The 24,725-nt window shown below is 45.7% G+C and overlaps 1 protein-coding gene across 1 annotated transcript in view; it reads right to left on the minus strand.

The window, feature by feature from the left end:
• The window catches only part of ASTL (astacin like metalloendopeptidase), a 41,755-nt gene extending 21,233 nt beyond the window's left edge, over positions 1 to 20,522 (minus strand). The window contains exons 1-6 of the mRNA XM_040345928.1: positions 20,364 to 20,522; positions 17,129 to 17,206; positions 16,943 to 17,001; positions 15,246 to 15,333; positions 13,597 to 13,714; positions 952 to 1,133 (exon numbers count right to left, since the gene is read on the minus strand). Of these exons, the coding sequence (XP_040201862.1) occupies positions 952 to 1,133; positions 13,597 to 13,714; positions 15,246 to 15,333; positions 16,943 to 17,001; positions 17,129 to 17,206; positions 20,364 to 20,451 (613 nt within the window). The 5' untranslated portion in view covers positions 20,452 to 20,522. The remainder of the gene's footprint in view (positions 1 to 951; positions 1,134 to 13,596; positions 13,715 to 15,245; positions 15,334 to 16,942; positions 17,002 to 17,128; positions 17,207 to 20,363) is intronic.
• Between the last annotated feature and the right edge of the window lie 4,203 nt (positions 20,523 to 24,725).

The following is a 24,725-nucleotide window of genomic DNA, read 5'->3' on the forward strand; positions in this document are numbered from 1 at the left end:
TTACAGTCTTGCAGAGCGTTACAGGCTCCTCTCTTGTACTGAACTCGTATTGCTTACTCGTACTTCAGCCCGTTGACTGAACGGAAAAAAAAACCTATCAGTGTATGGCCAGTCTGTCAAGCCCACCGTGTCCCAGTCCTAATTTGAGGACTAGAGCACAGTGGCACCAAAGCATTAAGGGGCCAAAACATAAAAAAAAAAAAAAGAACCTGTTCAGGTAAATTGTTTTGTTATAATAGGTGGACATCGCAACCAGTCCATTAAAAATGTCAGAACATGGAACAAAAAAAATAATATATACCAACACAAGAGAAAAAGGGACAACTAATGGTAGCAGCCAGGCAGTACTTTTTTGCATTACTAATATATCAATAAAATCAACACAGGACATACGTGCTCTATGCATTTATAAAATTCAGAAGACTTATGCCGTGTACACACGGTCGGAATTTCCGACAACAAATGTTCAATGTGAGCTTTTGGTTGGATATTCCGACCGTGTGTAGGCTCCATCGGACATTTGCTGTCAGAATTTCCGACAACAAAATGTTTAAGAGCTGGCTCTCAATTTTTCCGACAACAAAAGTTCTTGTCAGAAATTCCAATCATCTGCATGCAATTCCGCCGCACAAAAATCCTACGCATGCTCAGAATCATTGAACTTCATTTTTCTCATCTCGCCGTAGTGTTGTACGTGACCGCGTTCTTGACGTTCGGAATTTCCAACAACATTTGTGTGACCGTGTGTATGCAAGACAAGTTTGCGCGAACAATCCGTCGGAAAAAAATCCACGGTTTTGTTGTCGGAAAGGCCGATCGTGTGTACGCGGCATAAGTGTTTAAAAAAACTGTAAGTACAGGTTGCTAAATGTAAGGGACCCGACTGTATCACAAATATATATTCCTAACATAGCTTTGATTAGAAGATGAATAATTGAACTTGGCTCATACCCTTCTGTATTGCTTCCCAGTCAATCCTGATATAATTATCTCGGTCAGCTCGTGAGTGCTCATGCCAGAATCCGAGCACATGCAACAACTCATGAAGGACAGTCCCTTTTCCCTTGGCCAGGCAATCAAAGTTCAGAGAGAGCACTTGTCTCCTTCCTTTGCGACCAATAGCCGAGTAACATCTGAAGAACCAAAAATACACCATTACAAAAATAAAATGATGTGTACATATAATCTATGTCCCTTTATTTTAGCTTGCTCTCCATTTTTTCCCCTATAGCTCGCCTTATATCAGTTTGACATTATGTAGCGTACACCTTTAAGTATTATCAAAGAGAAGAAAAAGGCTCCGCTCACCAACCCAGTGCATTAGTATGTAGAGGAATGTGACCTCAGTCAGCGCCGCTCCAGCGACCACCCTGACATGTTTTGCCAGGCTCACCGGGGCTTGGTCACAGAGCACACCTCTTTGATAATACTCTTACGCCTCTGAATTGTGAACCTACACCAGATTCCTTCACTGAAACTGGTGGGGAGATCTCTGTCTCAGCTTAGAGGGGCACTGCAACTCTTATTTGGTACACCTTTAAGTATTTTCCCCTTTTCAAGGCAAATACTACCAAAACAGATGAAACTAAAATAGTGTACAAGGGCAAGAATGTATCTGACTCCAGGGACAAGTCTTTCCACGCAATATTCTCCACTGGAATTGCTAGCCAAGTTATGGAAAGACTCACATTAACCTTTAAAACCCAACTCCAGACAATTTATTTTTCTTAGTTTTGGACTTTTGGAGTATGGTGGGATAGAACCTTTGTCAGCTTAGTATTTGGGGTCAGTGGCCTGGATTCACGTAGATCGGCGCATAGTTATGCCGGCATAGCGTATCGAATATACACTACGCCGACGTAGCGCAGAGCGCCGAGCACAGTATTCACAAAGCACTTGCTCCCAAAGTTGCGCCGGCGTAACGTAAATTCCTCGGCATAAGCCCGCCTAATTCAAAGTAGGTGGAAGGTGGGCGTGATCCATTTAAATGAAGCATGACCCCATCAAATGATGGGCCGAACAAACGGCGCATGCGCTGTCCCGTGGACGCATCCCAGTGCGTATGCTCGGAATCACGTCGCAAATACTCCATAAGATACGTCGAATCACTCCCTACGACGTGACGTAACCTACGCCCAGCCCTATTCATGTACTACTACGTAAACTACGTAAAAAACTACGGCTGTTCCCTGGTCCATACCTTAACATGACTTACCCCTGCTTTATGAGGCTTACCTTTACGCTGGACGTATGACTTACGTAAACCGCGTATATGAATGCGCCAGGCGCAAGTACGTTTGTGAATCGGCGTATCTCCCTCATTTGCATATTCTAATCGTAAATCAATGGAAGCGCCCCTTGCGGCCAGCGTAAATATGCGCCGACGATACGATGGCGTAGGAAACTTACGTCGGTCGGATGAAGCCTAATTTCAGGAGTATCTATTTCTATGGGCACGGCGCATAGATACGACGGCGCACATTTACACTTACGCGGCGTATCTCGAGATACGCAGCATAAGTGCTATGTGAATCCAGGCCAGTGTCTCCATTGAGGAGATCATTTTGCATGGCCTGGGGTTAATAAGTTGTTGGCCAATCAAACCAATTGTTCTGCATCTTTCAAAAAAACATCTAAACTTGAATTGCTATAAAAATAAGTAAAACAAAACCACCAAGATATATGATCAAGATTATGGTTTCAGAACATCAGAGTAATCACCATCTAACCCCCATCTCTCCGGACTTCAGGGACAGTTTGAGATTTACCAGATGCTTGAGGTTAAGTCTCTATTGTAAGGTCTGTCTGTGGGAATTTCATCAAAGGTATGTATGGGTCACAGGATGTTTAGTCTTCCTAAGGTGACTTATTTTTTCATATTATTTTCTTGATGTCTTTAAGACAATTATTTGGAATTTCCGTGACTAAATATTTGGGCTAAATTTGAAAGAATGTTTTGGTGTGGGATGATTAGGTTTAGGGGCATATAATTGGTCGAATACCATCGGTCTGAACAACAGTACCTGTAGTGGGGATTTCTAGTTATAAGCATCTTATCAATATTTTTTGATTCCGAAAAGACATAAATGTTCCCAGTTAGAAAGAATATTGGAATCACTCCCCTTATTTTATGTGTGCAATAAAAAAGGCATTCAGTAGGACAAAGGGATCTGGAGGAGCCTGCTATATCATTCATGTATTTTGTGGCTGCTATCCTATATTTTTCTATAGTAGAGCAAGACTAAAAAAGAGATTTTTAATACAGCTTACCTGTAAAATCTTTTTCTTGGAGTACATCACGGGACACAGAGCGGCATTCATTACTATATGGGTTATATGGAGTACCTTCAGGTGTAGACACTGGCAATCTCAAACAGGAAATGCCCCTCCCTATATAACCCCCTCCCATAGGAGGAGTACCTCAGTTTTGTAGCAAGCAGTATGCCTCCCAAAATGGTCCTCAAAAAAGAGGGGTGGGAGCTCTGTGTCCCGTGATGTACTCCAAGAAAAAGATTTTACAGGTAAGCTGTATTAAAAATCTCTTTTTCTTTATCGTACATCACGGGACACAGAGCGGCATTCATTACTATATGGGATGTCCCAAAGCAATGCTTACAATGAGGGGAGGGAGAACATCTCCAAGACAAAAGGATTTAATTTAGAGATATACTCAAATCATAATAAATCCAACTTAGTTGAGAAAAATAATTTTTAAATTTTAAATTTAACTCAAACAAGAGGAGCCCCCGGAATCCGAGGGTCTCAAACTGCAGCCTGCAGCACTGCCTGCCCGAAGGCAGTATCAGTATTCCTTCTTACGTCCAACTTGTAGAATTTTGTAAACGTGTGGACAGAAGACCAGGTTGCCGCCTTGCAAACTTGAGCCATAGAGATCTGGTGGTGTGCTGCCCAGGAGGCGCCCATGGCTCTAGTAGAATGAGCCTTTAATGATACTGGAGGAGGCAACCCTTTCAAGCCGTAGGCCTGAGTGATTAATTGCTTAATCCACCTAGAAATGGTGGACTTTGCAGCTGCCTGCCCCTTCTTGGGCCCATCCGGTAGAATGAACAGCACATCTGTTTTCCGGATCTTCTTTGTAGCTTTAAGATAGGCCTTCATGGCCCTGACAATATCCAAGGTATGCAGCAACCCTTCCTTTCTGGAAGTAGGTTTAGGGAAGAAGGATGGTAATACCAAATCCTGGTTCAAATGAAAACTGGATATGACCTTCGGTAGGAAGGAAGGATGAGGGCGCAGAACGACCCTGTCCTTATGAAAAACAAGATATGGTTCCTTACAGGATAAGGCTGCCAGCTCCAAAACTCTTCTTGCGGAAACTATGGCAACCAAAAATACTAACTTCCTTGTCAGTAGAACCAAAGGAATATCAGCCAACGGCTCAAACGGTTGTTTCTGTAAACTTGACAGAACAAGGTTTAAATCCCACGGACAAAGCGGGGATTTAACTGGAGGTCTAATACGTAAGACCCCTTGAAGGAAGGTCTTAACCAGCGAGTGGGTGGCCAGCGGCCGCTGAAACCACACTGACAGAGCAGAAATCTGTCCTTTGATTGTGCTTAATGCCAATCCTTTATCCACTCCTAGCTGGAGAAAACTTAATACTCTATCGATGGTAAATTTGCGAGAAAGCCATCGCTTGGACTCACACCAGCCTACATAGGCCTTCCAGACCCTGTAATAAATCACCCTAGAGACCGGTTTCCTGGCTCTGATTAGGGTAGAGATTACTTTCTGAGACAGACCTCTACCCCTGAGAATCAGGGATTCAGCTTCCAGGCCGTCAAATTTAGATGCCGTAAGGCAGGGTGGAGGATCGGACCTTGCGATAGCAGGTCTGGCCGTAGAGGAAGAGTCCACGGGTCTCCCACTACCATCCTTAAGATTAGTGAGTACCATGCCCTTCTGGGCCATGCTGGAGCTACCAGGATGACTGGTATGTGCTCCACCCGGATCCTGCGCAGCAGGCGGGGTAGTAACTGGAGCGGGGGAAACGCATAAAGAAGTTTGAACTGATGCCAAGGGCAAACCAACGCATCGGTTCCGCAGGCCATCGGATCCCTTGAGCGGGATATGAACCTGTCTAGTTTCTTGTCGAGTCTCGATGCCATGATATCCACGTCCGGCACTCCCCATCTTTGGCAGAGTGCTTGAAAGACTTGTGGATGCAGAGACCATTCCCCCGGCCATAGAGTCTGGCGGCTTAAGAAGTCCGCCTGAAAGTTGTCCACTCCTGGAATGAATATGCCGATATGCAGGGCACATGAGCCTCTGCCCATAGGAGAATCAAGCTCACCTCTCTCTGAGCGGCTTGACTCCTGGTTCCCCCTTGGTGATTTATGTATGCCACGGCCGTGGCATTGTCTGATTGAATTCTCACCGGGAACCCCTGCAATTTTGACGTCCAAGCCCTGAGGGCTAGTCGAGCAGCTCTGAGCTCCAAGATGTTGATGGGCAACTGCTTCTCTGGCTTTGCCCAAGTACCTTGGCGAGTGCAACCATCCAAAATTGCTCCCCAGCCCGTCAGGCTGGCGTCTGTGGTCACTATCTTCCAAGCCACTGGGCTGAAAGACTTCCCCTTCAGTAGATTCTGAGGGTCTAACCACCAACACAGACTTTGTCGGACTCTGGATGAGAGCGGCAACGGGATATCCAAGGCCTGTGGCCTTCTGCTCCATGCTGACAGGATGGCTGCCTGTAGGATGCGAGTGTGGCTCTGGGCGTATGGTACCGCCTCGAATGTGGCCACCATCTTGCCTAGTAACCTCATACATAGGCGAATAGTCGGTTCTTTCTTACTTAGAACCAGTAGGATTAATTCCTTGATGGCTTTTACCTTCCTCAGAGGTAGGAACACTCCTTGTTGTTCTGTGTCTAATCTCATGCCGAGATATTCCAACTGCCTTGTGGGCTGGAAAGCTGACTTTTCTCGATTTAGGACCCAGCCGAACCTCTCGAGGTATTGGACCGTGAGGGCCACTGCTCGCTCCAAGCCGGGAGACGAGTGGTCTATGACTAGGAGGTCGTCCAGGTATGCTAGGATCGTGACCCCTTGGATCCTTAGCTTGGCTAGGATCGGAGCTAGGACCTTCGTGAACACCCGGGGGCCGTAGCCAACCCGAAGGGAAGCGCCACGAATTGGAAGTGACGCGAAGCCACCATGAAGCGTAGATATCTTTGATGTGGCTGATAAATTGGAACATGAAGGTAGGCATCCTTTATGTCTATGGACGCCATGAAGTCGTCCTTCTGGAGTGTGGCAGCTGCTGACCGCACGGATTCCATCCGAAATGAGCGGATCTTTAGATATGCATTTACCATCTTTAGGTCCAAAATTGGCCTGACATCTCCATTGGATTTTGGGATGATGAATAGGTTGGAGTAGAAACCCAGCCCCTGTTCCAGGACTGGTACCTCTACTATTACTTCCTGGGAAAGTAGATGATCTAATGCCGATCTTAATGCGGCTCCCTTTTCCGGATCGTTTGGAATCCTCGACTTCTGGAAATGAGGAGGAGGAAACCTTAGGAAATCTAATTTGTAGCCTGTGGCCACGGAAGACCGTACCCACTCGTCGGGAATGCTGGCTTCCCAAATCTCTGAAAAGAGTCGCAGCCTTCCCCCCACCTTCGTGGGTGGGGGCGCCCCTTCATAAGGTTGGCTTGGGGGCTGGTTTTGCTGGTTTGCGAAACCACTGCCTTTTGCCTCTAACAGCCTGTCCTTGTGATCTGCTGTTGAAGCCGAAGTTTGCTTTTGCAGGAGGCCGTCGATACTGCTTGGCATTAGAGGGCCCCTGCCCAGGGGAATACTGTCGTTTAAACGCAGGTCCCTGAACCTTCTTCTTAGTTGGCAAGAGAGTACTCTTGCCGTTAGAAATGGTCTGAATGTATTTATCTAGGTCTTCTCCGAAGAGTCGTCCTCCATGGAAGGGGAACCCTACCAGGAGCTTCTTGCATGGGGGCTCAGCCTCCCAGCTTTTTAACCATAAGAGTCTTCTCATATGGATAAGGGATAACGATAAACGTGACGCTTGCTGGATAGAATCCTTGATTGCGTCTACCGTAAAACATATGGCCTTAGGGACATCCGAAAATGTTTCTGCCTGCTGGGCCGGAATAAGTTTAAATTGATCCGATAATGCTTGAGCGACCCCAATCGCAGCCACAGCTGGCTGTACTACTGCCCCTGCAGTAGTGAAGGAGTTCTTAAGTAGTGCTTCCAAGCGCTTATCAACTGGATCCTTGAACACCTGTATGTTTTCTACAGGGCATGTTAACGATCTGTTAACACATGAGATGGCTGCGTCCACTGCAGGAGTAGCCCATCTTTTGGAAAAATTTTCTTCCATAGGATATAGGACAGAGAACCTTTTAGGTGGTAAGAAGATCTTATCTGGCTTGTTCCAATCTTGGAACAAAATTCCCTCTAATAGAGGATGGATCGGAAACACAGCATTGCTTTGAGGCGCCCTCAGTGAGCCCAAAGCTGAAACCGTCGATACCTGGAGATCTGGTACTGGCAAGTTGAATGCCCTATGGACCAAGTCCGACAATCCTTGAATCCACCAGCTCTCCCTCAGGGAGACTGCCCCAGACTCCTCTGTATCCGGATCTTCGATCCCTGAACCTACTTGGTCCTTGTCCAAGAGGTCGTCCAATTCCCCTGAGGAAAGGACCTCCTCTTCTGAGGGTCCGCGCTCGGGCGACGGAGATCTATTCCGCTTACTGCCCCGCATAGCTGCGGCTATCATTTTACCCATTCTTTTCTGCATCTCTTTTAAAGAGGTGAGTAATACCTCCTCCGTGACCATCTTAGGGTTGGACTGACCCGCGTCAGCTCCAGCCCCAGATCCCGATGGCCCCAAGGCTCCCTGTGGGGAAAGCAGCGTCATGGTACAATACCGAGGTACACCTGCTACCTATTGGTATTTGGAACTATAAAAGTTAATTGCCCAAACACCTGTTTGGGGGATAAAAAATGCTTCCTCTCCCCTAGATGACTTTTTTTTTTTTTTTTCGTTTTTGTTTCAAATCCAGGAAAGAAAAAACATTCTGTCCCCCTGAGTAGTATTGCAAAGAAAAACTATGAGATGGAAAAGAAACAGCCTATTTCTAGGCTTGAAAAAACAGTCCTCTGAAGACTGCAATATCCTTTCTGGCCACTGTGTGTCCTCGGCGCCCCCTGCTGCCGCTCTGGTCTTTCTCCTCAGTTCCAAAGTATTGAATGGAACAAACAAGGAAGGGCCGCCCCTTCCTTAAGCCACTGACCCGCCCTTCCCCCCCAGCAATCTCAAACAGGAAATGCCCCTCCCGACAGGGGGGGGGGGGGGGGGTTTGGGAGGAAGGGACCTCTCTGTTCCAGCAAACTGCAGCCTGCAGCCTGGAACCATGAGGAGGTCAGCGTTTTGCCTGCTCTGAGGAGGAAGACTGAATGAAGCATCGCCTGGAGGCTTGCAGGTAAGCACAGCTCTCTGACACACACATATATTTTTATATAACACAGGCCCCACTCAATGCTTTTCCAACACTACAAGGGAGGTCACATCTTATGGGGAATAATACATAGAGAGCCATCCTATCTTTATGATATGTGACTAGTTTGCCAGATGCAGTGCATAACTTTAGGCATGTCCCCTGTGACCCCCCAGAAAAAACCTGCTAAGAACCAAGTTCCGCAAGTTTTCCCCTCACTTACCTGCTCCATGCCGCAGGACTTTGCCAAGCAAGAGGCCCAATCTTCCCCCATCTCCGTGGGGATGTCTAGACCTTCAGGCCCTGGGTTCCTATGAAGGATCCACTGTCCTGGGCCCATATAGCACCCTGGCAACAGAAAGCATTAGGCACCCAAAGGTTTCTAAGTTCTGGGCCCAGGGTCCAGCTCTCTAAAAAGAAAAGCATTATGGGCTATACCCCAAGGGTTTGGGGTCCGGTTACTGACCACTTTAGCGCTGAGGCTTTTTTGGACAGAACCGGTAGCTCACCTAATCCCAAGGATGCGGAGGCAAGCTAAACCATGACTAACACCTAAGACACTGGCGTAAAAACTGAGGTACTCCTCCTATGGGAGGGGGTTATATAGGGAGGGGCATTTCCTGTTTGAGATTGCCAGTGTCTACACCTGAAGGTACTCCATATAACCCATATAGTAATGAATGCCGCTCTGTGTCCCGTGATGTACGATAAAGAAATAAGTGCGTGAGATCTGGGTAAGGTTTTTGGCAATTTGGGCATAAATGTATCCAGTCCAGTGATGACATCTTTAAAAGGAATTGCTTTCCATAGTTCCTTTAGGGGAATTGTTGCACTCACATTTAGAGGTGTCTCCCGACACAGGTTAACAAGCATAGATTTGTGTACGGGTCCACTCCGTATCTATCGACACCGCGAGCAGGGATCCGATGTACCCATGAAGATGGCCTAGGCTATAAGAAGATTGCCAATAGCCTGAAACTGAGCTGTAGCACGGTGGTCAAGACAATACAGCAGTTTAACAGGACAGGTTCCACTCAGCAGGCCTCACCATGGTCGACCAAATAAGTTGAGTGCATGTGCTCAGCATCATATCCAGAGGTTGTCTTTGGGAAATAGACGTATGAGTGCTGCCAGCATTGCTGCAGAGGTTGAAGCGGCGGGGGGGTTCAGCCTGTCAGTGCTCAGACCATACGCCACTCACTACATCAAATTGGTCTGCATGGCTGTTGTCCCAGATGGAAGCCTCTTCTAAAGATGATGCACAATAAAGCCCGCAAACAGTTTGCTGAAGACAAATAGGACATGGATTACTGGAACCATGTCGTGGTCTGATGAGACCAAGATAAACTTATTTGGTTCAGATGGTGTCAAGTGTGTGTCGCAACAACCAGGGGAGGAGTACAGAGACAAGTGTGGCTTGCCTACAGTCAAGCATGGTGGTGGGAGTGTCATGTTCTGGGGCTGCATGAGTGCTGCCGACTCTGGGGAGCTACAGTTGAGGGAACCATGAATGCCAACATGTACTGTGACATACTGAAGCAGAGCATGATCTCCCCTCCCTTCGGAGACTGGGCCGCAGGGCAATATTACAACATGATAACAACCCCAAACACACCTCCAAGACGACCACTGCCTTGCTAAAGAAGCTGAGGGTAAAGGTGATGGACTGGCCAAGCATGTCTCCAGAACTAAACCCTATTGAGAATCTGTGGGGCCTCCTCAAATGGAAGGTGGAGGACCGCAAGGTCTCCAACATCCACCAGCTCTGAGGGAAAAGGGAGTAGCCGCTCCAGGTGGGAACCCAGATAAATATCCTCTGTTGCAGACAACTCAGGTGCAGGTAATGCACATAGCAAAGCAGGAACAAAAATTGTTTCTGGACAGCAGCACTCTGAAAAAATTGTAGCCTTTATTAAAATAAGGACAGTACTACAAATCACAGCAACATAAAATAAAACACGACTGCCGACCCGTTTCGCACTGAAACTAGTGCTTAGTCATAGATATGACTAAGCACTAGTTTCAGTGCGAAACGCATCAGCAGTCGGGTTTTATTTTACGTTGCTGTGATTTGTAGTGCTGTCCTTATTTTAATAAAGGCTACAATTTTTTCAGAGTGCGGCTGTCCAGAAACAATTTTTGTTCCTGATCCACCAGCTCTGTGATGTCATTATGGAAGTGTGGAAGAGGACTTCAGTGGGAATCTGTGAAGCTCTGGTGCCCAAGAGGGTTAAGGCAGTGCTGGAAAATAATGGTGGCCACACAAAATAGACATTTTGGTCCCAATTTGGACATTTTCACTTTTGTTGCTAGCGGTTTAGACATTATTGACTGTGTGTTGAGTTATGTTGAGGGGGACAGCAAATTTACACTGTTATACAAGCTCTAAACTCACAACTTTACATTGTAGCAAAGTGTCATTTCTTTAGTGTTGTCACATGAAAAGATATAATAAAATATTTTAAAAAATGTGAGGGGTACTACCCCATCCCACCCCTAATTCTGCCCCTAAACCTCTAAATTACAGCACAATTATAACCCCCAGCATTGGTGTCAGTGGACGCTATAATACCTCCCAGCATTGGTGCCAGTAATAATAACCTCAAAAATGGGTATCAGAGGCTGTGGTAATACCCCCAGCATTGATGTCAGTGGACATCATAATAACCCCAACACTGCTGTCTCTGTGTAAAACGGCAATGAGAGATGATCTCATATGTTTACATATGAGATCATCTCTCATTGGCCGCACAGATCGCATCGCAAACGGCCACTCTGATTGGCCATTCGCGGCGATCTGTAATTGGCTGTATCCAAGGGACACAGCCAACACAGAGTTTCCCCGCTGAGCGCTCTGGAGCGCACGCGGGGAACGCGCAAAGGGGCGGACGTCAATTGACGTCCACTTGGATTTTGGGATCCGCGCTGTAGCCGTCATTTAAATATAGCGCGGGTCCCAAGTGGTTAATAACTGCTAGCACAGGTGTCAGTATTAAAGCGGAGTTCCACTCAAAAGTGGAACTTCCACTCATCTGATTCCTCCCCCCCCCCGGTGCCACAATTGGTACCTTTCGGGGGGGGAGGGGGGACAGGATGCCTGTCTTTCAGAAATATCCTTTCCCATTTTTGGGAGACACGACTCTAGTGCCCCTGCCACGGGCCAATTTCAATAGAGAACTTGAGTGAATAAGGAAAAGAGAATCCTCCCAGTAGACTTTTCTATAAAGGGTCCCCGGATGACAGCAAGCATACCCGTCAGTGGTCCGGACACCCGATCCCAGACTGGGATTCTGTCAATAGGCCTTGGAACTCAGTGAGATGCTGAGGTCCTTTCTCTCATCAGGATAAGGTTCGAGGCAGATTTCAGCTTTGGCCAGGTGGGCCGCGCTGGCGTGGTCCATGGGTGCGCGTAAACCCTGAAGGTGGGTACAGCACCTGGAACGGGGACCCCGCAAAGACTGCCTAACACATGACCCCTGTCCCAGATATACCCTCCCCCAGCATGCCCCGCGAGGGAAAACTCCTCCAATTGGCTGCTGGGGAAGAATTGCTCCGCCAGAACCCCTCTGGCGCCAACTGCCGGCCAGAGGTGGCATTGCACCTCCTGACCACAGACTGACCCAGTGGACTTTCTGGAACGACAGGAGTCCCAAATTTAAGCAAACACCGAATGGGAGCAAGGTAACTCTCTCATTCCCCACTAAATTTTGGCGTAGTGCCCATGCTGAAAGCAAGCGGGCGCTACAACCACAACTGCAGAAGGGGATAATGGGTTAAAATGTCACTACCATAACCACCAATGCAAGGGATGTACTCCTGCATCCATGATAATGGCAACAAATGTTAACTCTATTCCTCAATCACAGCCCTCTCCCCCATTGTGATCACTTACAGCACATGGATTACAGCCTCCCATGCCTCTTTTTCATGGACGGGACTTTGCTTGTACTGGGGAAGAAAAATCTGCACACCAAGGCTTTTTATTATTTTGAGAATAGGTTTCGGAAATCAACAACACTCCCACCACACCATTAACATCACCACCACCATCCCTCCCACAGGAAGACAGCATGCCACATCAAATATTAATTGTAGCCTAACTGTAGAGAAGGGTCTTATTGGGGTATTGTTAAATACTATGACTGCATTATGCACAGAGTGCAGGGTTCAGCAGTGCAATATGCACAAAGTGCTGTGTCAAGGGGTGTGCCATGTACAGAGTGAAGCGTGCCATGTACAGAGTGCAGGGCTCAGGAGCGTGCCATGTACAGTGTGTACTGTTCAGGAGTGTGCAATGCACAGAGATTAGGCGTGCGCTAGGCACATAGTGCAGAGTTTCAGGAGTGCGCTATGCCATATCACAACCCCTTCAGTACAGAGCTCTTCCCCAAATTTGGGGAGAAAGCTCCCCTCTCCTAGTACAGAGCTCTTTTCTACGCTGTCTAGTACAGAACTCTCCTGGCTTCCCTGTCCCATACCTACAGCTCTCCTCTCCCCCACAGAAGAGAATCTTCTACAACTTACAGTGGCTGGTCGGGCTGTTTACACAGGCTTCTGTTGATACTGTGGGAGTGAGGCTAGAGCAGCTGTGTTGATACCCCACCCCACCCCCTCCTCTGTTGTAAATGCAGAGAAGGGAGGGTTTTGTGCGTGCCAACAGCCAATGTTAGAGGCCAGTGCCAGAGGTGGCAGAAGTTCTAAATGATAAAAAGCCCTGCCGCCCACAGTGCAGTCTTCCTTCCTGTGCCGGTACATGGAGAGGGTTCCAGCGCCCGTCACCTGCTAAAAATCAGCATGTTGCACCTGGGGTGATTAGGGTGTGCCCAGGCACATTGGCACACTCCGTGCACATGCCTATGATTTTGCTTGATATTTTTGTATTTGTTAGGGTGTGAATGCACCCCAAGACTGCAAGATGGTGCTTGCAAACAAGTGAGAGGAGTAAGGTAATTGACGCACCAAGTACTATTTAAAATACATTTTTGCCTGGAGTTGGGCTTTAAGATGTTTCAGTGTCTACGCGATTTCCAGCAATTGTGAACTTTTGAAATCTGCGTCTGCATAGTCCTGTTCCCCATACAGGATATCATAACAGGACATTTCTTACCCTAGACCTGGTAGGATTGAGATGTAGTCTCGCTGGTCTGTGCGCTTCACAAAACGGATACACGTAGTTGCCTGAAAGTCACTGAAGGCTTCATTCATGGTCTGTATGTGATCTGGCACTGCAAGCAAAAGCCATTATAGACAATAACAGCTGCATCTCAATATACAACAAAATACAACACAGAATGTTTATAAAGACAATTCTGTAAGCCACGTCCCTCTAGTGACGTTGGGAGGAACCACGTTGTGCACCAGACCCGGAACATACGGGCTGCTGGCCGGCTCGATTGCATTTTATAGAAGATAAGCCTGTAGTGAGGGCACAGTCCTAGAAGGGCGCAGCTGGGTGGATGAGGAGCTGCTACACAAAAAATGTGGTTAAACGCTGGTAGTCTACTGCCACTACAGGCATTAAGCAAAAAAAAATAAAAAAATTGGGGGTTTGTATAATTTCTTTAGGAAGTGTACTTTGATAAAAGATGTTAAAGATGGTGCCCTACTTAAGGCCTAAAATCTCTGAATCACTGATAAACGAGTAACTACACAGACTCACTCACTCGTGTGTGAAAATGTAATCTTCAGTTATTGAGCTTTGTTAAAAGGCTTTTACATCAAAAGGGAAAAAAGGGTAAACATGAAAAAAAAGCCCAAAGAACCATGTGCTGGATAAATAGAAGACCATGGATTTCATAAATATCTAAAATATTTAATCCTGATCTTAGTCAAGAAAGAAACTAAAACACAAAATCAATTCTAATTAAGGGAGAAACTGGTTTTTGATCAACTTTATTTAAAGCTGGACATTTGTTAAGTAAAAAAAAAAAAAATAATCTTTAGCACCAAGCAAGAAAACATACAAGACAGCAGAGTCCTTGTCTGTAATATGAAAGTGCACTTATCCTGCATGTATGGTCTAAAAGTAGACCAAGGTGTTTTAGTCAGGGGTTAGGGTTACCCATTGAAGAATAAGGCTAGAACTCAGGAATTGGAACAGGAACCTCCCCCAGAGGTCAAAGGTCAGAAGGTGGGTTTCCAGGGGTCAAAGGTCACGGGACGTGGCTGACCAACTCCCAACAAAGTGTACCGCCTACCCCAACTAAGTTGGTGAATGAACAAGCCGGGGAAAGTGTCTTCCAATTCCAGTTCAAAAATATTGTTTTCCCCTTTTCCCCCCTATTTTTCGATCTCATTGCTGCTGATCTTCTCCAATCTGTTTGATCATGCACTCCAGTGGTGGATGCATAATAACTGATTGTGGGGGTTACATATGTAACAAGCCTACTCAGTAAATCTTCACTGGAAGAACATGTGACAGGTTGACAACCTTTGGCAGCAATTGGAAAACAAGACAGAGCATTGACACCTTATAATAGGAAATGCCTGAACAAAAACCATCCTGGCAGAATAACCTGGTATTTATTTTAAAAGGCTTTTCCAATTGGGTCTACATGTTAATGTCATTTTTTTTATATTATTATGTAAGCTTTTGGTTTAGATCTTAAAATATATATATATATATATATATATATATATATATATATATATATATATATATATATATATATATATGCCAGCGAATACCACTGCCAGTTTATACCAAAGTCCAAAATACCCATTTTGTGTGAAATTGCATTTGAATTTTGTACTCACTGTAACTTGGATCAAGAACGTATGGTATTTGTACAATGCCATCTTTTTTTACCCATTTTGTAATATCTGGACTGAAACTGGAGGATGTCTAAAGGGGGAAAAAAGACAATATATGAAAGGAGCACATTGCCACAAGAAAAAGAATCTGGGTGATCTACATCTCAGTCAAGTATGGTTATCTCCAGTGCTGAATAAATGTTAAATACATTACATCTAAACATTTGATAACCTTTGTTATGTATAACACAAATGGTAATTTTCAGCCATGCAATTTATTTTCAGTTGTAATCATTTATTTACCTTAACGACGTTACTTTTGGTAATAACAATAAAGGATACAACAAAAGTAAAAACAATTGTGCTGTCCCCTTTAAATCAGAAATCTTCAATTCATGAAAGAAATGTGGCACAAATAATAATATAAAAGACATGGAAAATGTTGCTTTCACAATCAAATTGTGTAAATCAATTATATCAGAAAGTAAAGCTTAAAAATAAGTGTCCAGAACAGCCTGTGAGTGACCATCACCACACTTAAGTGCAAATACAGTATATTGCCAAAAATATTGGAACCCTTCTCTTTACACGCACATGAACTTTAATGGCATCCCAGTCTTAGTCCGTAGGGTTCAATATTAAGTTGGCCCACCCTTTGCAGCTATAACAGCTTCAACTCTTCTGGGAAAGCTGTCCACAAGGTTTAGGAGTGTGTCTATGGGAATGTTTGACCATTCTTCCAGAAGCACATTTGTGAGGTCAGGCACCTATGTGGATGAGAAGGCCTGGGCCGCAGTCTCTGCCCTAATTCATGCCAAAGGTGTTCTGTCGGGTTGAGGTCAGGCCATTCAAGTTCCTCCACCCCAAACTCGCTCATCCATGTCTTTATGTACCTTGCTTTGTGCACTGGTGTGTAGTCATGTTCGAACAGGAAGCAGCCATCACCAAACTGTTCCCACAAAGTTGGGAGCAAGAAATTGTTCAAAATGTCTTGGTATGCCGACGTCTTAAGAGTTCTCTTCACTGGAACCAAGGGGGCAAGCTCAACCCCTGAAAAACAACCTTGCACCATATGATTTGGAGGGGTGACCCAATACTTTTGGCAATAGGGTGGGTGAGCGAGTTTGAGGTGGAGGAATTTGACTGGCCTGCACAGAGTCCTGACCTTAACTCGATAGAACAACTTTGGGATGAATTAGAGTGGGGACTGTGAGCCAGGTCTTCTCCTCCACATCAGTGCCTGACCTCACAAATGCGCTTCTGGAAGAATGGTCAAACATTCCCATAGACACACTCCTAAACCTTGTGGACAGCATTCCCAGATAAGTTGAAGCTGTTATAGCTGCAAAGAGAGGGCCAACTCAATATTGAACCCCACGGACTAAGACTGGGATGCCATTAAAGTTCATGTGCGTGTAAAGGCAGGTGTCTCAATACTTTTGGAAATATAGTGTATATTCTTCCGTATGACCAAATCAGTGTTCCACCACCAGACATTTAAAATAGGTTTTCATGTCATTACTGACCGCAGTGATGCAGAGGTCAACAGAAGGAACTGTTTAGTGTTGTGGGTGACACAGGAGATTGGAGGATGCACTGATGGGACAGCATCAGTATAATTGTATGTGAGCTCTGGGCTCCATGGTGATAAAAAAGCATTTTACATATTGTTCAAGTTTCACAAAGTTTATAAAACTTACTAAAAGAATATCCCCTTCAAAATAAGCTTTGGACCCCAGATGGTCTTCTGAAACCAGCCCTAGAAAGAACGTGTAACGTTAATCTTAAACTATGCATCATTAGATCTAAAATGTTACTTTAGCTGCTAAAATAAGCATTATTTATTCATATTTTACTCTTTAATGAGAAAGTAGAATAATTCTTACTTTGGTTAATTTGAAGAATGTCATCCACGGGTGCTGTACTGGTAGGGAGGCCTGTAGTAAATACTGCCCCAGTCACCCCTGGAGGTCAACAGAAGAATATACATTCATTGTATAATCACACGTAATTGTATTTTATATATTTGTAGCATTAATAATGAATAAATGCTTTGCTACACTTACCTTTTGGAATATACTTAAAGTGAGGCTAAAGTATATATGTTGTATTTCAAAATAACAAATATGTTAAACCTACCAGCTCTGTGTAATGGTTTTGCACAGAGCAGCCCTGACCCTCCTCTTCTCGGGTCCTGCGCCCATGGCCCCTCCCTCCTTTTGAGTGTCCACACAGTAAAAGGGGAGGAGGATAACATCTAGGGCAATCAAAGGGTTAAAGTGGAGGTTCACCCGAAAAGTTAATTTTTAACATTAGATTGATGCTCATTTTGTCTAGGGGAATCAGGTAGTTTTTTTAAAATCGAAGCAGTACTTACCGTTTTAGAGAGCGATCTTCTCCGCCGCTTCCGGGTATGGGCTGCGGGACTGGGCGTTCCTATTTGATTGACAGGCTTCCGACGGTCGCATACATCGCATCACGATTTTCCGAAAGTAGCCGAACGTCGGTGCGCAGGTGCCGTATAGAGCCGCACCGACGTTCGGCTTCTTTCGGCTACTCGTGACGCGATGTATGCGACCGTCGGAAGCCTGTCAATCAAATAGGAACGCCCAGTCCCGAAGACCATACCCGGAAGCGGCGGAGAAGATCGCTCTCTAAAACAGTAAGTACGGCTTTGATTTAAAAAAAAAACTACCCGATTCCCCTTCACAAAATGAGCCTCAATCTAATGTTAAAAAAAAAAAAATTCGGGTGAACTCCCGCTTTAAATGTTTGCCTAACAAGTGACTTTTCACTTTGGGGAGGCGCTTTTTCTAAAGCTATGTGTGCCACCTAGTGGCAAAACATTAAAAGAGTCCATTAAATGTTGTTTCTCACAAAGTCTGCATGGTCTGCTGAACAATGTACAAGTTCTTCCCACCTCCTTTCAAACATACTGGCACCAGAGGCGGCTCTAGGCTTTGTGAGGCCCCATTCACGCCCATAATGGGAAAAATAATTCAAGCAAGAAAAATTGCTGCAGAAAATGCCCGGATCTAGCACACAGGTGATCAGCACCACTTCCAGGGCACCCTCCTCACCCATATTCAGCCAATGCAAGAGAGAGGGAGAGGTGAGAAAGAGAGAGGGGCAATAGAGAGATCCGATTACGCCTACTATAGAATTAATCACAGGCAAATTAGGCGGCCGCAAGGCCCCTGTGAGTGTGAGGCCTTAGACGAAAATGCACAGATGTGAACTACATCCATAGGAAACCATGATAAATGGACTGTAGTGCGTTTCTGCAAAACTGAAACGCACTAAAAAATTGCATAGGTGTGAACCAGGCCTAAACACATTAGGGTTGCCACCTTTTCTTCAAGCCAAACCCGAACACTTTTGTGGCTGGGGACACCCCAAGAAGAGTAGTAATGTGCATAGTGTGCCGCTGAAAAAAGTGAGGGTGGCCAAATTTCTCTTGCTGACATCACCGCCCTGCCCCCCAGTGATGCCGAACCGGTCCCCAGACAGCTGCCTACAGCTCCCAGAAGGCAACATATTTGTGTGCGACTATCTTGGTTACTTGGGGAGCCCCAGCCCAGTCTAAATAATGTGTACGGGTTTCAGTTCGCCTGAAACGCGGACACACAATTCAAAACCCGAACTGTCCGGGTGAATCCTGGGCAGGTAGCACTCCTAACACTCATGTCGATTTTTATTAAAACCATCAGTCCACTAAACTGAATTTTAGAATTGTCTACACTACAGGCCAGATAGTGAAGCTACCAGACAGTTTCTAATTTCTCTCTCTTTCTAGAAATATTGATGAGATTTGGGATGGAGAATGAAACTATGCAATGCATAGGTGGGCAAAAACAGTCAGATGATTTATAATTGAAGCGGCAGCTCCTTGTACTTTATACCAGCATAGGTGAGGGGCGGACTGACAACTCATGGGGCCCCCGGGCTATAGGAGATTATGGGGCCCCCAGGCATTAGATTATGGGGCCACACAGTATACACACATACAGTATACATACACAGTACATACACACACTGAAAAGGTACTGGAGAGTAAGGATGAGCTCCGGCGTGTTCACATAGAACACGTGCAGAGCCCGCCAGGAAGTCGGCACCCGCGCTGCGCTAATCACAGCCAGGCAGACATTTCCCGATCTCTGCAGCCGAGCATCGGACAATGTCTGCCTGGCTGTGATTAGCGCAGCGCGGGTGCCGACTTCCTGGCGGGCTCTGCACGTGTTCTATGCGAACACGCCGGAGCTCATCCTTACTGGAGAGACAGGGCAGCTATAATCCTGGGATTTTTATTTATTTTTTTAAAACACAGATTTTTAGATACTGTCCCTGGTTTCATTGAGGCTGGCAACCCTGATGGGGCCCTCGGTCAGTGCCCGAATGGTCAGTCCGCCCCTGGTGAGGAGCTAAATTGCTAAACATTCACACATCCCAGGATTATCGCAACAGTGCTTCATTGAAGTTTCTAAAATGGCACCACCAAGAACTGAAGTATCACAACCAGGGTGGCCGACCCTTTATAAAACATAAGGGACCGTTCACATCTATGCATTACTGTAACACACTCATTTAATACATTCCCAACACACCGGTCTGTATGCAGTGCCACTCCCTATGGGCTACAATACATTGAGTTTACCTCACAATGATGCCTATATGTTAATGGGTCTGTTGAGGTGCATTAAAATCTCATTCATTCAATGAATGGGCGGCCTTACGTTTACACACTGCAATGGACTGTATAAATGTGACTGGGCCCTAAAGGATTACATATAATACAACAATATATAGCTTAAAAACTTAGATATGTGATATAAAACACACCGGGGGGTTTCAGAAAGCCAGTGCTAAGCACTTTCTGTGATGACGCTGCCCTGTGACCAAGAATCTTCCCCGTTCTCCGGCCATCGGTCATGGGTTTTGGAACCAACAACCAGACCCAACTTTTCAGAATTATTTCTATACATTTCAAAGTTCCCATTCAGTCACTGAAGACTAGACCCTATTTGTGGGCATGATATGCTCTTGTTTGCTCTAAAATGGACAGACCTTCAATATAATAATTATAAAAGGAATGAAGTTTCAACCAAAAACAATTTGTTTTACCTCCAGTTCCAAGCAAACATATTGCTAACAATAGGTTGATCATTTTGTGTAGTGGAAGGGCTGGCTCCATGCCTCCATATAAGTTCATTAACCAGCTGTCTGCAGGGCTGGGTGTGGCTACCAAGCTTGATCACATGATAGCATTTCATGTGATCTTACTAGAATCCAAGGGTGACAGGACCAAACCTTTCTACCTAGTTTCCACACTACAGTCATAAGTTGGACTTTTTCATGCTGGGAATGCAAAAAACAAAAAAAAAACATGTCACTTTATTGAGGAAGTATGGGGGCTGATCTCTTCTGAAAATATGAATATTTATTTTATAAGGGCTAGCCTATGACACACAGCTGTTCCTTAAAGTGGAACTAAACCAGGTTTTGCAAAAATGCTGACAAGTAGGCTTTGCTATTATGGAAGAGACTCAGGCCCCTTTCACACTGACACGTTTTTCAGGCGGTTTAGCGCTAAAAATAGCGCTGCTATACCGCCTGAAAAATTTGTGCCCTGCAGTCTTCAGTGTGAAAGCCTGAGGGCTTTCATACTGAAGCGGTGCGCTAACAGGACCGCTTCAAAAATCCTGCTAGCTGCATCTTTGGAGCGGTAGTCCTGCTAGTCCTGCTAGCTGCATCTTTGGAGCGGTATAGGAGCTGGGTATTTACCGCTCCTTCCCATTGAAATCAATGGAAAAACGCGGTAATACCGCCGGCAATGGCTGCTAGCGGAGGTTAAAACCGCCCCGCTAGCAGCCGAATATCGCAGTAAATATGACGGTATAGCGGTGCTAAAAATCACGCCGCTATACCACCATCGCACCTCCCGTGCCCAGCGTGAAAGGGGCCTTAGGATGTCATAAATGTTCCCCATTTTTCTCAAAGTAAACACTGAACCATGCAGATACATGTGCGAGATGGCATGATTTATGTGCCAGGTTAAAGAAACGTCTCTGTAAATACACAGGAGTTATGTCATCCCAGCCCATCAAGACAGCTTAAAGTGGAGGTTCACCCAAAAAATAAATTTTTAACATTAGATTGAGGCTAATTAAGGGGAGCAGAAACGGGTATTTTTTCAATGCCGTACTTACCGTTTTAGAGATAGATGTTCTCCCGCCGCTTCCGGGTATGGGCTGCGGGACTGGGCGTTCCTATTTGATTGACAGCCTTCCGACCGTCGCATACATCGCATCACGAGTTTCCGAAAGTAGTCGAACGTCGGTGCGCAGGCGCCGTATAGAGCCGCACCGACGTTCGGCTTCTTTCGGCAACTGGTGACGCGCTGTATGCGACGGTCGGAAGGCTGTCAATGAAATAGGAACGCCCAGTCCCGAAGATCATACCCGGAAGCGGCGGGAGAACATCTATCTCTAAAACGGTAAGTACGGGCATTGATTTTAAAAAAAATACCCGTTTCTGCTCCCCTTAATTAGCCTCAATCTAATGTTAAAAAAAAAAATTTGGGTGAACTCCCGCTTTAAGACTCCCAACTAAACCCTCTTAGGGCCCTTTCACATGGGCTTTCCAATCAGGTCCGCCTGTCAAGTTTTTCAGGCCGACCTGATCAGACGCTCCATTCTGCCCTATGGAGCGGCGGATGTAAGCGGCGACAGGTCCACTGACATCCTCCAATATCCGATCTGATCCTGCCCGTGAAATCCAGACGGATGGAACCCCTATTTTCCATCCATCTGGAGAATCAGAGCGGATAGGATTGGATGAAAATGGACAGGCGGTCTGTTTTTATCCGATCTCCATAGAGGACAGCAGGGCTTTGATGGGTCCATCTTTGCACAGTGAGCGGAGATGGACCTGTCATCCCCCTGCTTAGTGGGGATCAGCATACATGGACAAGTCCGTGTGAAAGGACTTTTAAGCCTCATACACACAATCGGATTTTCCGACAACAAATGTGTGATGGCAGGGTTTTGTCTGCTGCATTTGTTGTCGGAATTTCCGACAACAAATGTTTTATAGCATGCTTTAAAACTGTCCGACAACAAATGTATTTTGTCGGATTAGTCAGTAAAGCCTCCCTTCACGGTGGTCAGTAAAATCAGACAAGCAGGAAGGGAACAGAACAGAGAAGAAATAGAGCAACTTCTGAGCAAAAACGAACAATGAGGAAGTGAAAAGAGGACTGTCTGCAGGTAAAGGATGCTTATTATGAAGAAAAAAAAAAAATACTTTAAATCAGGCATGTCCAAAGTCCAGCCCGGGGGCCAATTGCGGCCCGCGTTCTGCTTTAATGTGGCCTCCCTGGTACTTTGGATATATACTGTATTTATCGGCACTGCCTCGGATGGGACAGGGAGGGGGGCGGGATGAGTGCCGTCAGATTAGGCCCTTTTCACACTACAAAATAAATCCGTTTTAATAATCCGTTTTAAAATCCGTCAGATAATGTTAAAAAACGGAAGTTATACGTCCTTTATAAAATATCATTAAAGTCTATGGGATTTTTTTATGTTCCGTAAAGATCCGTAATAGTCCGTTATAACATACGGACGTTAGTTATAACGGAATATGTGACGGGTCTTGCACTATTTTTTGTAAATTATTTGTCCGTTGCAAGTAACGGATATATTAACGTCCGTTATATTTTAAGGGTACCTCTGCTACATCACTGGGGAAGACCATGAAGAGGAAAGGTCTTTCCTCTTCATGGTCTTCCCCAGTGACGTAGCAGAGGTACGTCAGAGGGGGCAGGGTCACGTGACGGGTGGCTCTGCCTCCTCTATATAAGAAATGTCACCGCTTCAGCCGCTCATTCGCTGGGCTGTGCCCAGCGGTGAGAGGAGGTCCGGGATGCTGCTGCGCCGGATGGATGGATCTTCACATCGCCGGAGCGGAGATCACCCGACGCTGGATCTTCTCATCGCGGGAGATCACCCGCACCCGTCGCAGGATCAGGACAACGCTGGAAGCCGGGAACGAGTGGATTTTTTCAGCGCTGGAGTTTTTTTTTTTTTTTTTTTTAATAAAGGACTTTATTCTTTTGTGTCAGTGTGTTTTTTTACAATACTTTTTACTTCCTTCGTGAAATGGTAGAGGTACAGTGTACCCCATTACCATTTCACACAGGGGGGGGGGTCAGGATCTGGGGGTCCCCTTTGTTAAAGGGGTCTTCCAGATTCTGATAAACCTCCCGCCCGCATACCCCCACAACCACCGGGCAAGGGTTGTGGGGATGAGACCCTTGTCCCCATCAACATGGGGACATCCTCCCCATGTTGAGGGCATGTGGCCTGGTGCGGTTCAGGAGAGAGGGGGGGCCGCACTCTGTCCCCCCCTCTTTTCTGCGGCCGGCCAGGTCAACGTGCTCGGATAATGGGTCTGGTTATGGATATTTAGGGGGAACCGCACGTCATTTTTGTTTTAAATTGACGGCGGGGTTCCCCTGAATATCCATACCAGACCTGAAGGGTCTGGTTATGGATATTTACCGGGAACCGCACGTCATTTTTGTTTTAAATTGACGGCGGGGTTCCCCTGAATATCCATGCGACTTCTGGAGCTGGACTTCAAGAAAGGGTGAAATGTTTTTTATTAACGGACGTTAGAAAGGAATGATATAACGGATGTATACGGATATATACGGATAAACATTATCCGTTTTCAATAAAGGAAGAATGGTAAAATATTTATCCGTATGTATCCGTTATTAAATCCGTTAATAAACGTCCGTTAATAGGTGTAATACGGATATTATAAAACGGACATACAATCCATAGTGTGAAAGAAGCCTTACATACAGGAGAATCTCCTGTTTACTCTGCGGCATCTGTAATATGAAGTCCCGTCTTCTGGGCTGCCATTGGATGGCTGTTCTGTCTATCATAGGAGGTGGGACTTTGTATTAAAAAGGCTGCTGTGTAAACAGGAGATTCTCCTGTTTGCAATCTGTTGGTGTTCGTCCTGCCCCCCTCCCTCTCCCATCCGAGGCTGCAGATGGGCATCGATCAGGCTGCACTGATCGCAATGGTGAGGCTGCATTCATGGCACTTGTGTGGCTGCATTCATGGCAATGGTGAGGCTGCATTCAGCAGCTGCATTTGTGGCAATGGTGAGGCTGCATTCATGGCAATGGTGAGGCTGCATTCATGGGCACTGATTAGGCTGCATTTATGGGCACTGGCCCTTAATTTGCTTCACAGTTCTTAATTTAAATATTTTTCTTTGTCTGAAACTTACCTCTTAAAGTGAAGGTGTGTGTTATACACCGATAAATAAGGTATATTCAAATAACACGTCCGAGCTCATCTCTTCACCACACACAGCCACAAAGGCAAGAGAATTTAAACGAACACACTTAGACCGAATTTTAATGGTTCAAAGAATTTCAGGCAAAATGGTTGGCCCTCGCGC

Source organism: Rana temporaria, chromosome 3 (assembly GCF_905171775.1).
Source record: "Rana temporaria chromosome 3, aRanTem1.1, whole genome shotgun sequence".
NCBI classification, from domain to species: domain Eukaryota; kingdom Metazoa; phylum Chordata; class Amphibia; order Anura; family Ranidae; genus Rana; species Rana temporaria.